Source organism: Chiloscyllium plagiosum, unplaced genomic scaffold (assembly GCF_037043375.1).
Source record: "Chiloscyllium plagiosum isolate Xiang-an unplaced genomic scaffold, Cpla_swu_hap1 HiC_scaffold_9, whole genome shotgun sequence".
Classification (NCBI taxonomy): domain Eukaryota; kingdom Metazoa; phylum Chordata; class Chondrichthyes; order Orectolobiformes; family Hemiscylliidae; genus Chiloscyllium; species Chiloscyllium plagiosum.
Genome location: NW_028270147.1, coordinates 77,012,828 through 77,029,507, shown reverse-complemented (window position 1 = coordinate 77,029,507; position 16,680 = coordinate 77,012,828). Strand labels below are relative to the sequence as shown.

Genomic DNA, 16,680 nt, shown 5'->3' with positions numbered 1-16,680 from the left:
AAATTTCGTGAAGCCCATCAGTTTGGTCTTAACCTCACTAACTATCCACACAAGTACGTGGTAGCCAAAAATCCGTTCAGTTCAATGAAATCAAAACAAATCTCCTGCAGCAATTATACACAGTGTTGTGCCCCTAAGCATATTTGACAGTATTCAATTATAATCTGATGCATGTGCCATATAATACAAAAGGCAGAACACTTGCCAATTCAAATAATTCTGATCTACAGCTAAGACAATCCTGATCAGAAAGTGTCTTTATATTCCACAATAAAAGACAGACAATAAATTTCAATTCTTCACATGAGGCACCTTAATTTTCAACAGCTGGAAATTCAGTACAAAATCAATTTAGCAGCTGTTGCATTTAAAACAAACTATTTTTAAATTAGCATGTAGCATCAGCCTTACCTATAAAGCAGATTTCCCAACAGAGAATTAAATGTTTAGATGTCTAATAATTGTGACGCTCATTTCACAAATTGTCGTATTTTTGTTGAAGAATAAAAGGTGCACCAATCATTCCTTCAAAGCTTTCCTACTTTTAAAGGAAGTTCTTATGATTTAATATTGAAGATTGGCTGAATAAGGAGTACAAAACTGAAGTCAAACAGAAAGTAAACAATTGCATCCCACAATTTATCATCGAACTATACCCCAAAGAAGAATACCTCAGAGGAAACAACTTTGAAAAATGTTTGGATCATTTACCCTAGTCCTGCTAACTACATATCCCCCATTCAGGGTGACTGCCATGACCTAACCGAACATAACCTGAATAAGCTAATGTGGGCAGATTATGTTTTGGACATAACTGAAGTAGAGTACGGTAAGATCTATGAAAGACCAAAACTATCACTGTCAAGATTCTGCTGCAATATGTTCTATCCACTTCCGTGGCTATTCAGTCCAGTTACAAAAAGCTCCTTTTATAACACGTACTTTTATCGTTAAGAGTATTAAAAGCCATTCAACTTGCTGTCCTTGACGGAATCCAAATGCAAATCAACTTTTCTCACCAAACTCAAACTCCTTTACCCAAATCACTCACTACTCCAAACCAACAATGTTTCCTCCCATGCCAAGTGCCTCCAGGAATACTTGTCGACTTCCTCTTCAGCTTCACATGTGAGAACCTCAAGAATTGCTTATGCATTTAGACAGAGACCACAGTGCCTTTCCTCTGCTTTTTGCCCACCTGCCCAAATTTCAAAAGACTATCTTGCCCATCTTGAATTTTCATTTGTATTCCCCATGCGTCTGCAGAGCTCATGGGTCAACACTTTGCTTCTTTAACTTGATGATTACTGAGGTACTGATCACCAGCCTTACTTCCTTCCTGGTCCTAAACTGGTCCTGGTTGCAAATAGTCTCAGTCCTTCAAGCACAATCACCCATCTCACCTGCAACCTCCTATTTGAACTTTTATTCGGGTTTTCATTCCTTCCGAAAGCTCAGCATGTCATTTCAGCTCCTACTACTGAATGTTGCTTTTTAAAATCCTTACGTGGCCTTATCCATTCTTAACTCTTTAACCATGTACATGTTTACATGTACATACTCATCCTTCTTCAACAATCTCTACTGTACCACTGATTCTTTGCTCTGAACCACTTAAGGTTAATTCTAAAATTATCTACTAAAACCTTTCCATCCTCTCTTCTTTCAAGTCTTCTCACAAACCCACCTCATCCAGTACATTCTTGGACACCCTCTTAAATCGAATTCTTTGGCTCCGTATCCATTTCTTCACAATTCCATGAATTGTTTTTACATTAAAGGCTACTTATATGATTCGAGAAAAAAACGTACACAGCTTGCTATCCATAATGAATGAAGGACAGACCCAGTGTGTGTATGTATCTGTAGAGAATATGTGGCTTGTGATCAATGTGCATCCACCAATAAGAAGATTATCTATAATATTATTTTTATTCAAATTTGTTCATGAGAGGTGGGTATGGCTGGCCAGGCCAACATTTATTGCCCATCCCTAATTGCCCAGAAGCCAGTTAAGAGCCAACTACATTACTGTGGATCTGGAGTCACAGGTCGGCCAGACAAGGTTAGGACGGCAGAATTCCTTCCCTCAAGGGCATTAGTGAGAAAGAGAGGTTTCTGGTGACAATAACAAAACCAATTCTTCTCCTGAAATTTGTCTCAATGATCAAGAAACTGGAGAAATGGAAATGGTGAACAATCGCGTGCATTATTCTATTTATCCCAATAACATATTGCAAAAAAGCTTTTAGAATTTTGAGTCAACATCAATAGTTGGTTGGGAAGGACTCAGTCAGAGGTAATACTGGTCTCAAATAAGTGCTGAAGCCCCTCTTTGTACATTTAAAGGACTTAAATCCTGGTTCAGGACTGACATTGCACACCGATTTCTCAGCCTTTAGAAAACAATGGTTGGTACGTTTCTGACTCAGAATGAGCAAGGTTTCCTGTCTGCTGACCTTAGAGGCCACTGTTTGTCATTTGTTACTACATTCTTTCGATTTTCCCTGATATTAAATACCATGAAGCAATGATCAAATGCAATCGAATTACAATAATCTCTGGTTTTTCAAAAGTGCACAAAGGATTTCTTTTCTGAGCAGTTTGTATACTTGAAGGAATCCCTTAACTAGGTGGTAATACAAATCACTGAGTTGGAAAATGGTCATCTGGTTTTGTGGTCCATCCACTTAAAACAGACTGGTCGTGTTTACAAATGATCCCGCATCCATCAACTGCGAACATCACACATTCTTATTTTGCTGTTGAAATAGAAGTCAGATGAATGGCAATAAATTAACAGCTTCTGAGCCAGTTTATTAAAGATTTCTACAGAAATCAACATTTCAGATTAACAAGCCATAGTTCAAATCCTCTCCCTCATTAGAGAGCACGGAAAAGAAAACCAGGATTCCCTGGGAACTTGCACGGCAGACATTTGTAATGATTCCACTGTGGATGGGGTATTGCTGAAGGCTCTTTAAACAATAAGACAATGTCATGTAATGTACTGACTCCATGTGTTGTTTGGACTTTTAAAATGTGCAATAATAGCTATAGCAGGGATCTCCAAGGTAGATTAGTAGCCTTACCAGCAATAGTCCAGCAGGTGGGGAGGGAGCACTGGGATGTAAATATGCTGCCAGTACATTGGATAAAGCATGGCAGCTGATGCATGAACACAAGCCGTTAACTGGAAAACAAGAAGATAATATTGAATAAAATTCCAAAATCAATTGATTAAACCACAGCAAAGTGCAAAATAATCGACAGTAAACCCTTATGTTAAAAATGTTTCACAATAAAAACAGAGTATAACAGTGAAAAGGTCACATCTGCACCATAATTTGCTCATCCTCAGGATTAAAACAACATGATTAAATATGGAAAAGAACAGGGTCTGAAGGCTCCTGAGGGATATCATTAGGGCAAATTGCCAAGAATGAAACATGAGCCAGCCAGGAGAGTCTCGAGGCTGAAAAAACACTGAGGGATTGAAATGTTCGACAGTTGGAGCTATGGTGATGTGTGAACTGCAGCTTTAGGTATCAAGAGAATTTGTTCACTGACACATGGAATGCCACTATTGACCAGCAACTGCCCGAGCTAAACAGCTGTACAGTTGAAAGCATAAATATATTATGGCTTTTCATCTGCAGCCAATGCTCTTGAACTGACTTACTTGCTATTGTGCTGTGATATGGGCTGCACACAAAAACAATGAATCCTGCACTTGTACAGGTAGATCGAAAACTCTGCAAAAATGCAATTTTCTTGCTCTAAACATGCCTGCATCCTTCCATCTATGAAAGATCACAGGCACACAGCAAATAATCTATCTCGGAGGGATAGTCTTCACATGGGACACCCTGACTGCTGGCTGAAAAGGCCAATCTTTAAGAGGCAGATTTCTACCACGAAAGCACAAGTATTCAAGAATCAGTGTGCATCGTTGCTTTCAGCATTGGCTTTTGTTGCCAAGCTGCTGCAGCCACTGGTTATTGCAGTGGTACACACAGCCCAAAGGAGGTGTCGCTATTTTTTTCTGACAGAGAGTGACTCACAGCTGCGACCATTATGTCCAAAGCCTTCTTGCCATATTTGTACCTCACCGTTATAAACATCGTTCAGGACGCTACCTTCTTCCATCCTGCACACATATCTTCACCAACAAACCATCTCTCTGTTCGATGAGTGCAATCCTGGCAACTCTACATTTGAGAAGACTGCCAACATTTGTAAACTTGCTCTGCCAGAATATACCCATAACGTGCTACAGGCAGCCAAGGCTGAAATTGGTGAGCTTATTTTCTTGAATGCCCACGTATCACAGCCATACAGCACGTTGCAGAGATCACAAGCCTTATAAGCCATTAACTAAGGGTCAATGGTGGTAGCTGCTTTCCTTTGAATGTGTCAAGCTTTGCACTTTGATAGGTGGTTGATCACTGCAGACCTGAGCAAACTAACTACTTCTAGGGGGATGTTACATAGTGTGAACAGGGGAAGAGATACACCATGTTTTTCTTGGCACTTATGGTTAGCGCATTAGAGTATAGCACGGCAGAGACAAATCAGATGTCTTTGTGGCTGGCTTTCCAAGTGTGTCCTAAGATCAGTGGCAAGGAATTCTCTGATAACATAATGTTACTTTGACTTCACTTTCAGCCTTTCTAAATTGTACATATTAGTAAAAAGACCTCATCATGGTATTTCTAAGATTGTATGGCAATGCAGACCAACTCAATATCCATTTCTGTAATTAATAAACAACCCACAGTCTTTGTTACCAATGATACATCCCAACAGTATGTGTCCTCATATTTGCTTACTACCTACCACATACAAAAGACTGATCCCTACAAAAAAGCTAACATTATTGATTTAAACAGAACACTCTCCACTTTAATGAACAGAACCTAAGTATGGAGTGACCACGTTCAAGCTGCTTGATAGAAAGCTTATGCATAAAGAGGACTCAAGATTTAGAAATTTAAAATTACTGCAGGATAGGAAATATTGAGCAAATTGCCACATGCTTTCTCAATTCCCAGCAGAAATAACTAATGCTGCTTCCATTCCAATAAGCATTGGTTTTTATGGTATCTAACCCCTAATAGGACTTGCATACATCTTAGCACTTGGTGTAAATTGTATTTCTGCCTCTGAATACACTAGCATTCCAGCAGAAAGCATATTCTTCACTTTGAAGGACTTGTATCAGCCAACACTGCTATGCATTGTTTGTTTTAAAGTTCTACTCTCAGTCGCTTTGCATATCAGCTACACTGACTTTACACCTCCATGTTGGGACGTCGCTTTGCAATGTTAGATACAGTGAATGTCCAACTTAGAAGGAATGCTTTAGCTTCTAATTAAGTTCTGTAGGAAGGACCCAAGGTGTCAAAATTTATAATTTTTCTCAGACAATGTTCCATTATTAGATCACTCTTAAATTGAAGACTACAAAACACCAAGAAATACCAAGTGTAGATTAAACGTCAATAGTTTCTTACTCCTAGTGCATCTCCGAATTTAATTTTGGACGTGTAATTAAGTGTGACAGACCAGAAATTTATTTTTATAATCTGAGACACAGCAGATCTGTAAAGTAATTTTACATAAATAAAACATAATTTGAATAATTCCAAGAGTACTGAATGGAGCAGATTTGACACCATGTGGAGTTAGAACACTTTTTAAAGAAAAATAGAAAAAAATTGTCACAACACAGCTGATTCCTCTTGTACTTTGGCAACTTATGCCATGTTTCCTAGCAACACTCCTAACGAAGATCAATTAAACAAATGTAAATCATCTTCTAAGGACTATTACATAAACACAACCCTACACTCCATAAAAAGTTCACATAGGGTTCTGTTGCTAATAAATGTATTTTTAAAGCAGAAATAGAAGTTATTCATTATTCATAATGAAATAAACATTACGGAGATTTCTTTTATTCTTGGGAATTATAATGCAATTTTACGATGGTACACAAAGCTATTTACCACTACACTGAAAATGCCTTTGAGACTTATTCAAAGGTTCTAGAGCTGGAAAGACATTAGCCAAGCAGCTCTAGTGTTCAGAAGGGAGTTGAGCATTCAACACAGAGGTAAGTACCTCCATAAACAATCATAAAATTGTTATAAATAATAATAAAAATGCACTCGTAGCTTGAAGGTTGCAGTTGTATGAGGATTGAAATTTGCATTGAATACAGATATTAGCAGATACTGTTGAAATTGAACAAAATCTGATTAAAGTGTGTTACAATCATCTCCCAAAACACTCTAAGGGTCTTCTGACATGATAACTCATCAGCAGCATGTATTGTAAGTTTCCATGTGAAGTGCACAAATCTGATAAAATGTAAACATTGATTATTCCTACCATCTTGTTGAGAAAATATTGAATGAACTCACAGATGGCGAAAAAAAGGTTTAAGGAGTTCAAAAAATATTTATACCACAGTGATCACCCTGTTGACTTGAAGCTGCATTTACAATTACAACCCTATAATACCGTCTTTATATAAGTCCAACTCCCTTGACCAGAACAACATTCTTCAATGAATGTTTTGAAGGAATAGATACAAGTGTCCAAAAACTCTAAAGCACTTCAATTAGTTCCTGATAAATGTGAACAAAATGATCAAAGAACAGAGCAAGATCTAACCAGAATGGTTGAGGGGTGAGCTCTACTGGCTCATCCCACATCATTCTTTGAAGTTACATAATTTCTGAGTTGTACTGCAAATTTAGTGTTATCACTGACCTTTGCAGATACAACACCTTGATCTTAGTACATTTCATTTCTAAATGCACAGAAAAGTCCTTTGTCAAGTTTAAACTCTGAAAACCCCAATCTTAAACCGTGTCAACTTTAACAGCAGTACCACTGTGTGTGTAGGTGGTGCTGTGACAGTGTTTTTCAACATTTTATGCAATTAGCAGCTTCAAGAGAGTACATTGAGAGTTAATCTGAAGCGTGTTTTTTTAACATGCAGTTGCAGACACTAGTCTGTGCATGTCACTGTGGAACAGCGTATGATTCTGACTCATCACTGAGGTAGCCAGCAGCCATGTTTAGCACAGGGTGGTCAAATGAATTAAAATAAAGATTAACTTTACTGGCCCTCTCAGGATCAAATATGCCTCACTTTTCTAAAAATCGCACCTTGCTGCCACAGTATTGATCAAAATCCTACTTTTCTGAAAAAAACTGCTTTTCCACTCAAGTCTTATCGCTCTTGTAAATCCTTGCTTTAGCACCTTGACTACCACTTGCTCCACCCTCCTCATCCTATTCCCTACTGGATGATCCAGGTCACAAAGTTCTGGCCCTATTGACATGATTAATGCTGCAGCTAGTGCCTTGGCTAACTTCCGAGCAGGAGATGGAATGTTGTTCACTCAGTGGACAACTGCACAATACTACTGAAGAAAGAAACAGACCAAACATCAGTTCAAATCTTTTTTTAAACTGCATTTCAATATTATTCTTGGACAAGTTAAACGGAATAATCGTGTAGAATAAATACTTCAAAACACATCTGCTGGCCATTTTTATGATTGTCGTGATACAAAATCATCCCACAGGTTATAGAAATGACTGACAATGCTATATATAACCTGCAGTTGAAAGTTAAAATTTTTACTACACACTGGAGCTTAGTTTCTCAGTTTTTTTTAGGCAATATTTTAGAACTAATGTCCATAAAACTGTAGTCAATTGTTGTTGATCTACAGTATTTTATTCCAACCACTTTCTGGAGGCTCAGTGATTCACTGAAATATAAAACTCCTGTTCATTCACAGATCAGTGAGATGGCAATATATTTCTGTTCCATTAATAACCAATGCCCCTTAGAGAGCCTGTTAACTTCCTTCATTGAGCTTGTGGGCACAGCATTAACTCCAATTATAGACCAAAACTTTTAACATTGCTCTCTCGAAACAATGTGTTGTGGAAAGCAATCTGTTATTTCGTTACCTGTTGATTTACTTCAGCTAATATCAGCTACTCTTATTTCTATGCCAACAGAGGACCAGTGAACAAAAATGGCCACTGAGAATTCTCAGTTGGCGAGGCATTCACTCATGCTGTTTATAAAAATCTGATTCTTTCACCTCAATGTCAATGTTAGGTCAAAATAAAATAGTGGCCAAAGTACACAGAAAATCTTTTAAAACCAAAGGAATTTCCTTTATTCGGAAACCGTATTTTGTATAATTGCCCCACCATGAGCACTCCTTGGAATAAAGCACACATTAACTTCTTGGGACAAAGCGCACACAATTTCTTGTAGTATCTCCAAACGACAGGCAACTGTCCACCATCCCACCACACTTCTTGTATGATCTCTCTGGCTTCATAGCTCATTGAGATGTCATGTGCAGTTCCCAGCCCAGATTGACCAAACCCATTTTGACGGTAATGAATACGGGTTTGTTTCTTTTCTGAAACTTTCGCTAACATTGTATTTGTGAGATAGTATAATACAATTCGCAAGTTTTGTTAAAACCTATGAAATTCTGTTAAAATGTGTTTTGAATGTGTTTTTTGTTATAGGAACAACACTGTGGTTCTGAAGATATTGCCTTTTTGACTAAATTTTTACAATGACTTGTGTTATTAGTGTTATAGACTGTTCGTCTAAATAATGTCTGTTGTGAGCATGGACTGGCACTGCTTTTGGTCTACAACCGAAGCATTGGTGCAAAGTGGAACTGCTTCACAGTGGTACTATAAACACTGTCAACCCACCAGACTGAATTCATTTTAACAAGTACAACACTAGATTAATGCACCAGCAATCTATTTCATCTTCATATCAATAAGATACAAAATTGTTTATCTTGCTTTTTGCAATCAATAGCAAGGAAACAAATGTCTGCTTTGGTGTTTGATTGAAATAGATAATCATCAAATTAGTCCTTCTGTAGGGAAATAATTGTTGACAAGATTTTAAGTATTTATTGCCCCAAATTAATCCAGGAAACTTGCTGAGTTTGCAGGAATTGTGTTTTATTTTTCAAGTGTGAAGGATGTGTAACTGAAACTCCACAGGGGTGAATCATTTTCAATTTAACAAGAAAAATAAACTCCCATCTCTCTCCTCCATAAGCAAGTCATTTCCAAACCTGCATTCATGTCATCTATGAATTTCTGTACTTCTTCCTTCCCATCAAGCAGCATAGTTGGAGTTAGATTTGCTCCTGCAAAATGGGCAGATATAATTTTGTCTGTCCAGCATTTATAAAAATAGCAGGTATTCACATAATTTGAGATTTCATGGTTTCAGATCTGTTGGAGGATTACCAATACAACATTAGAATTTACTATTTTTGCAATTACATGGCTGTATATTTTTAAAATTTCAAAACAAGAGCAGAATTTGGCAAGTAGAATTTAAACACAAGTAATATGTTGTTGCCTGAAATCGATCTTCTGATTAAGTGCAGTGATGTAATAGGAGTGGTTTAGTTGCAATAATTCTCATTAGGCCCAACCAGATATCATTAGAACACAATGTGCAGTCAGCTCCTGACCCAATGAAACACTCTGTGGCAGCATGACATAACCAACCAGCTTCAGAGGCCACATGGACACTGCAAACAAGCTGCTGTCTTGTCCCCAAGGAAACAACCTTTCAGCAGTCAGCGCTATGAAGTAATGGCTCAGAAAACTCCTGCAACTGACTCCAATTATTTCAACAAGGCCTCAAGGCCAAGAAAATGGTCATGATTTATTTATAAACGAGGCAGAGGTTTTGAGAATCCAGACAAAAAAGTGCCGTAAAGAGATTGATTTACAAGATGAAGAGCTTTTAACTGATTTCTTTTTTGCCAACTCTCTCGTTCTGCCAAGACGTTGCCCTGTACATAACGCTGGACCTACTAACCGTACACATATTGACAGCACGTCCATGTATAAAACAACCTGCTTGGGTGCCACTGTAGGTTGCAAATGATACACTCTGGTTAGCATACGTCTGACAGGATGATGAGAAGCCTCTTGTCAGCTGCAGGCCAGCCAAAGTCTCCTAGACAAAATGCACGGCCCCAGCTGACTAGTTAAAGAAAGCCTGGCATGGTACAATTATACAGGCATATGACAAGCCTTCACGGCTGACTGACTTGAAAACTGATGACATGGCTTTAAATTGTGGTAGTCCTTACCTATTGTCACAAAACACCACTAAGTCAGCTCATGCACTGTTGTAAAACCATGACATATTCCTCAGCCTCGAATATGTAAGATTGCAGCTTGATCTTCAAAACGACTTCTGTAGCATGTTCATACGCAGCTAAAACCTGAACACTGCAAGCAGAAATCAGTATTCCTGCTAGTACCACAGGTAACTATCATCTCACGCCTGAAGAAAGCATGATGATCGGGCTCCTCAGAAATAAAGGCAAATCATTCCAATTGAAAGCTTTTTTCCCTCCTCTACACTTCTACATTTTGTGTGTCAGCAATAAAAAACATCCAGACAGTGTTTAGAGAATAACTTGAAACATGAAGAACAAATCTGACCATGTTGTAATTTTAAAATAATAGTTAAACTTGATCGGATTGCCAGCATCACTGCTCTCAAATAATAATGGTTGCAGCAATATGCAGCTACTTGCCTGACCAGCACTGGGAATTTTGAAAATTCTAATTCAGGCTCCAGTCACAGTACATTAGAATGCAGATTCTAACACAACCAGCGGGATGCAGTTTAAACTAATACGGAAACAAGAACAAGAAGGGTCTCCTTGCAGAATTAGCTCTAAAGTTAAGATTGTCAGCAAAGACCACCCAAAAGCAACAACTTTTCAATCAAACTATGAAGATAACAGGATGGATAACATTTCTGTGATGGCTAAACCCATCTTTAAAATGGTTAGCATTCTACCTGAGAGTAGATGTCAGCCTACATTAAATTCACATGGACGTTTTTGAAATGTAATGTTCGACTTGATTGAAAACCTGGCTAAATTTTGAATGAATGAAGTAACTGTCAATTTGAAATTGGTACAAATTGGAAAACAGTCAGGTATATTCACCTATGTAAAATATTACAGCACAGCAAGCTTCATAAATGCACATGCTGAGTTTATGCTTTATTCTCCTGCCTCGCCATTTTTGTCAAACACTATTTTCAACATTCTGCATGTTTATCATTTTAACCTGCATGCACAATTCCCTCTTGTTTATCAAAATGTTTAACAGTATAGGTGTCCTGGATGCTAAATTTCCCTGTTCCGTTCCTGCATTTTGCACATTAGGCAACATGGAAACTAGGGAAAAACGGTCAATTTTCTGGGTCCAAATCATTCTTACCAACATTGTGAGCATACCTACGTTACATGGACAGTAGAGGTTCAAGGCCACAGCTTACAATCAACATCTCAAGGGCAATTAGAGGCAGGCAGTAAATGCTGGCCGAGCAAGTGATGTCCATATTGCATGAGCAAAGACAGTAAAACCCTCAGATCCATTCCATCATTTACTGGAGTTGACCTACACTTCAAACCGAACTCGCGTTGTTCTCTATCCTTTGATACCCTGAGTAAGTAGAAATCTTTTTCAATCTTGAAAATGGTATTGGCCTAGATTTTGAGGAACCGAGTTCCAGCTTCTAATTAATATACAGGCAATCTGCTTCTCATTTCACTCCACAATGAAACCTGACTTTAAGACTGTGCTCCCCTCCATTCTGGATTTTCCTCACTAGAACACAGTATCGCTGAATCTCCTGTTACAAATTCCTAATTAAAATATAAACACTGATATTACATCAACCTTCTATACTCGAGGCAGCACAGAGCAAGCTTATTCGAATTAACGCTGTAGTTTCGCTCTTTGCATTTTCATTCTGGCTAATCTGGAGGCAAATTCTATTACAAATTTGTGGAAATTTTAGATGACACCCATGCAAGATTTCTTCTAAATTAATGTGATTTTGTCTCATTTGAGCTCCAGCCATCAGTATACACTGCAGGCATCTCTCTGAGCTTGACTTTTTTTCTGTTATAGAACCCAGATTAACTGCACTGCATTTGGTATTTTGTTGTGCTCTCTAACTGACCTTATTTCTCACCACCATTGGAGCATTCATTGCTACCCACGTGCCCTCCCCTCATTCGCCTGCCCGCAAGATGACATTCCCAGACACTTTTCTTCACAGGTTTCCCAACAGTATGTGGATTAGAACATAGAACAGTTCAGCCCCTTTGGCCCTTGATGTTATGCCTAGTCTAAGAGCAAACTAACCTAAATACCCTTCATTTTACTAACATCTATGTGCCTATCCAAGATTCACTTAAAATGTCCTTAATGTATCTGACTCTACTACCACTGCTGGCAGTGCATTCCACACACCCACTACTCTCTGTATAACGAACAGTCATCTCCCTTAAACCATCTCCAATCACCTTAAAGTTATGCCCGCTTGTGATGCTATTTCTGCCCTGGGGAAAAAAGTCTCCGGCTATTCATTCTAACTATGCCTCTCATCCGTCTTGTAGACCTCTATCAAGTTGCCCCTCATCCTTCTTTACTCCAGTGAGAAAAGCCCAAGCTCCCTCAACCTTTCTTCATAAGACATGCCCTCCAGTCCAGGCAGCATCCTGGTACATCTCCTCTGCACCCTCTCTAAAGCTTCCACATCTGTCCTATAATGGGGCGAATGGAATACACTATTCCTTATGTGGTATAGTCAGGGCTCTACAGACATACACACACACACACGTTGTGGACCAAACATGACCACTGGATGTGCATGCAAAGATGACTATAACAAAAAGGAACAGGAATAGGCTGTCCAGCCCGTTGAGTTTGCTCTGCTAGCAGAGTGGCGCAGTGGAAGCGTGCTGGGCCCATAACCCAGAGGTCGATGGATCCTCTGCTATTTGAGTTCTAGCAGTGACTGTTACTTTGAGGCAGCACAGTGGCTCAGTGATTAGCACTGATGCCTCACAGCACCAGGGTCCCAGGTTTGATTCCAGCCTTGGGCAACTATCTGTGTAGAGTTTGCACATTCTCCCTGTGTCTGCGTGGGTTTCCTCCTGGTACTGCGGTTTCCTCCCACAGTCCAGAGATGTGCAGATCAGGTGGATTGGCCATGCTAAATTGCCCATAGTATTAGGTGCATTAGTCAAAGGGAAATGGGTCTGGGTGGGTTACTCTTCGGAGGCTCAGTGTGGACTTGTTGGGCCAAAGGGTCTGTTTCCACTTTGTAGGGAATCTAATCTAGTCTAGTCAATAGGATCATGGCTGATCCAACATGCCTCATGTCCATTTTCCTGTAACCCTTCAATCCCCTACTGACCAAGAATCTATCTATCCCATAGTTAAAGATACACAAGGACTCTGCCCCCACAGCTATCTGTGGCAAGGAATTCCAAAGACTCTTAACCCTCAGAGAGAAGAAATTCCCCTTCATATCAATATTAAATTGGTGCTTGTTTATTCGGAGGCTATGCCAGAAGCCCCTGACCCAAATCCCCTGTGGAATGCTCCTCCAGCACTATGTGGGAAATCAGGGACATTTCCAGTCTCCATGGTAACCACGTATGCAGGATGTGTGCTCAGCCTCTGCTCCTGATTTGTCACATGGAGCACCTGGAGCTGCTGATGGAATCACTATGGAGGATCCATGAGGCTGAGGATATTGTGGATATCATGTTTAGTGAGCTGGTCACACCATCAATAAAGGCTACACAGACAGAGAAGAGTTAGGTGACCACCAGGAAGATTAGCAAGTATGGGTCGGCAATGCAGAAGTCCCTGTGGCCAACTCCCTCTCTGACAGGTATACTGTATTATATTATACCTGTTGGAAATGGCCTCTCAGAGGAAAGCAACAACAGCCAAGTAATGAGGGAGGATGTCCTACAGGCCATCTGGGTACAGCTTAGTAATAAAATAAAGGCTATTACCTAGCTAGGATTATACTACAGGCCTCCCAGTAGTGACAGAGAGTTTGAGGAGCAGATACTCTCGGCACATCACAGAAGGGTGAGAAAAAAAAACAGCATTATAGTTGGAGGGGATTTCAACTTTGGTGGCATTTACTGGGATAGCCATAGGATGAAAGGATTAGATGGACAGCACTTTCAAAGTGCATTCGGGAGAGCTTTTCATGTCAGTACATAGATAGCCCTAATAGGGATGTTGCAATGTCAAATCTAGGGAATTAAGCTAGTCAATTGAATTTTTGGTTGAATTGGTTGAATTTTTAGTGGGTGAGCATTTTGGGGCTCGTGACCATTACACTGTTAGTTTCAAAGTCATTATAGAAAGGGATAAGGAAAGTGCAGAAGTATCCAAAATGGGAGGGTGGGGGGGAAAGGTGGAAGGCTAATTTCAATATCATTTGACAGGATCTAGCAAACACAGACTGGGAGTCGCTATTTGCAGGTAAGTCTACATTTGGAATGTGGGGGTCTTTTCATAGTTCTATAATGAGAATTCAGATCCAGCATTTCTGTGAAGGGCAAAGGTAGCAATCAAGGGATATTGAAAGTTTAATAAAGAACAAGAAGGAATCATATGCCAGATATAGTACATTAAAAACAGGGGAGGTCCTTCAAATGTACAGAGTGCAAGAAGTTCCTTAAAAAGGAAGAAAGAGAGAGGACAAAGAAGAGATACTTTCCAATGCCCTAGTATATTTGACATAAAGGATTAAGGAAAATCCCAAAGCTTTTTATAAGCATATTAAGAGTAAGAAGATTATCAGGAAAGAGTGGGATCTACTAGAGACCAAAGGGGCATCCTGTGTGTGGAGCCAGTGGACATGGGTGAGGTCTCAAATGAATAATTCTCATCTGTATTCACAGAGGAGGAAAATATTGTAGCCAGGGATTTCAGTTAGGACAGTGAGGTTCTAAAACAAGTCAAGATGAATAAGGAGGAATTGTTAGGTGCTTTAGCAGACAGGTACCAGATGGGATCTATCCCAGGCTGCTGTGGGAGGCAAAGGAGGAGATTGCCGGGGCCCTCGTGGAGATATTTAACATCTCACTGGTCACAGGTGAAGTGCCAGACAACTAGAGGATAGCTAATGTAATTCCTTTGTTCAAGAAGAGCAGCAGGGATAAGCCAGGTCATTTTAGACTAATTGTGCAGTATGCCTCTATGAAACTAAATTCTTGCAGCTTGCAATACTCTCTTGAAAATCAACTTTCCAACCCAATCCTTAACCTGTGCCATGTAGCTAAAAATGTTTCTGCAGTTCTTGATGACTTTCTTCACCACCACAACAGGAAGGAAAAAGAAAGCTAAAGAAGTCAATGGAATGGCATGGTGACACAGTGGTTAGCACTGCTGTCTCACACCTCCAAGGACCCAGGTTCAATTCCAGCCTCAGGAGGAAAGAAAGCAGGAAATGTGGTCACAAACAGTCCAGAGGATCTGAAAAATATATTTAAATATCAGGTCAAATGTCATGAGGTCAAGTCAGTCTCCATTCTCCCGATTCCTTCCAAAAAATAAACACGAGCCAGGGTCAGGTCACCAAGCCTGCAAACCTCAAGTCTACACTGGCATCTGGAACCCAACCCAAAATATCAGAACACTTCTGAATGAAAGAGGCAAAATATAACCAATTCCTTTCTCTATTCCCTTGCAAACCCTTCCCAAAATGCAGTTTGACTTCAGCAGTGGATCGCCCAGACTGTACACCCTTCGTATTTCCCCATGCCCTAGATTTTTAAAACCTCAATTCATCAGATCCTTCTGATGCATACTCTTACTTGTTTCCCAGTTCCCAGGATTGCCACATTAACGCTTCCAAATTCAACAACTTTGACAATCTTGTCACCAGTATCCTTCTACTCAGCCTCAACTCCTCTGTCGCTCTAACGCAAACCAACTTCTCCATTTCTTCACATCACAACTACTTGCCTTGCAAACATTCGCATGAGTAATCTCCCCCATCATAATGCTCCCAGACACAAGAAACCCACTCAGTCTGTTTTCTGGTCCAGCAAATCTCCCACAACTAATGCTAACAATCCCTGAGACACATTCTAATGCTTCAAGACACCAGAAGAAGCTGCTCCAAGCTGTTCAAACATGACCCCAAGTCTTGATCCTCTCGGCCATATTTTCCACCAGCTAATGCCACTGTTCACTCCCAGAACATCACTCAGTACCTTTATATTCAGGAACTGCTTTCTCAGAATCCCAGATTCAAGGATTTCCCTTTCCCAATTTTGCTACATCATAACGTCCTCTGCCATCCTGTCTCACCATACAAATTCCTGAAGAAGGGCTTATGCCCGAAACGTCGATTCTCCTGACAGATTCATTGCAAATCAAGCTAAATTTCTAAGAATGAATGATTAACAAAAAATAACTCTTTGTTTGAGGACCTTGCATATAAATATTTCAGAAAGGTGATCGATTGTATTTTTAGACACTGTTAGGTTAGCATAATTTACATCAGTCTAAATCATCAGATTGACACAAGTTGAGTTTTATTTGCAAGCAATTTCAAACTCCTAGTCCTGTTAGAATAACATTGACAATGTATTCAAGTTCTAGATTTCCTGACAGTGCACTGCCCATAGGCTGGCGAGTCGGTAGAGCACTAAACAGTGATCTATAATTTATATGACAACACTAACTCTTTCAACTCTAGCAAGATACTTTAAATAATTCTAAAACAAAAACAAA

At 39.6% G+C, this 16,680-nt stretch overlaps 1 protein-coding gene across 3 annotated transcripts in view; it reads right to left on the bottom strand.

Annotated features, from left to right (window-relative positions):
• dennd1b (DENN/MADD domain containing 1B) overlaps window positions 1-16,680 on the bottom strand; it is a 300,341-nt gene that overhangs the window by 94,377 nt on the left and 189,284 nt on the right. For all 3 annotated transcript variants that reach the window (XM_043699790.2, XM_087990846.1, XM_087990847.1), the window contains one exon: window positions 3,093-3,193. In XM_043699790.2, the coding sequence (XP_043555725.2) occupies window positions 3,093-3,193 (101 nt within the window). The remainder of the gene's footprint in view (window positions 1-3,092; window positions 3,194-16,680) is intronic.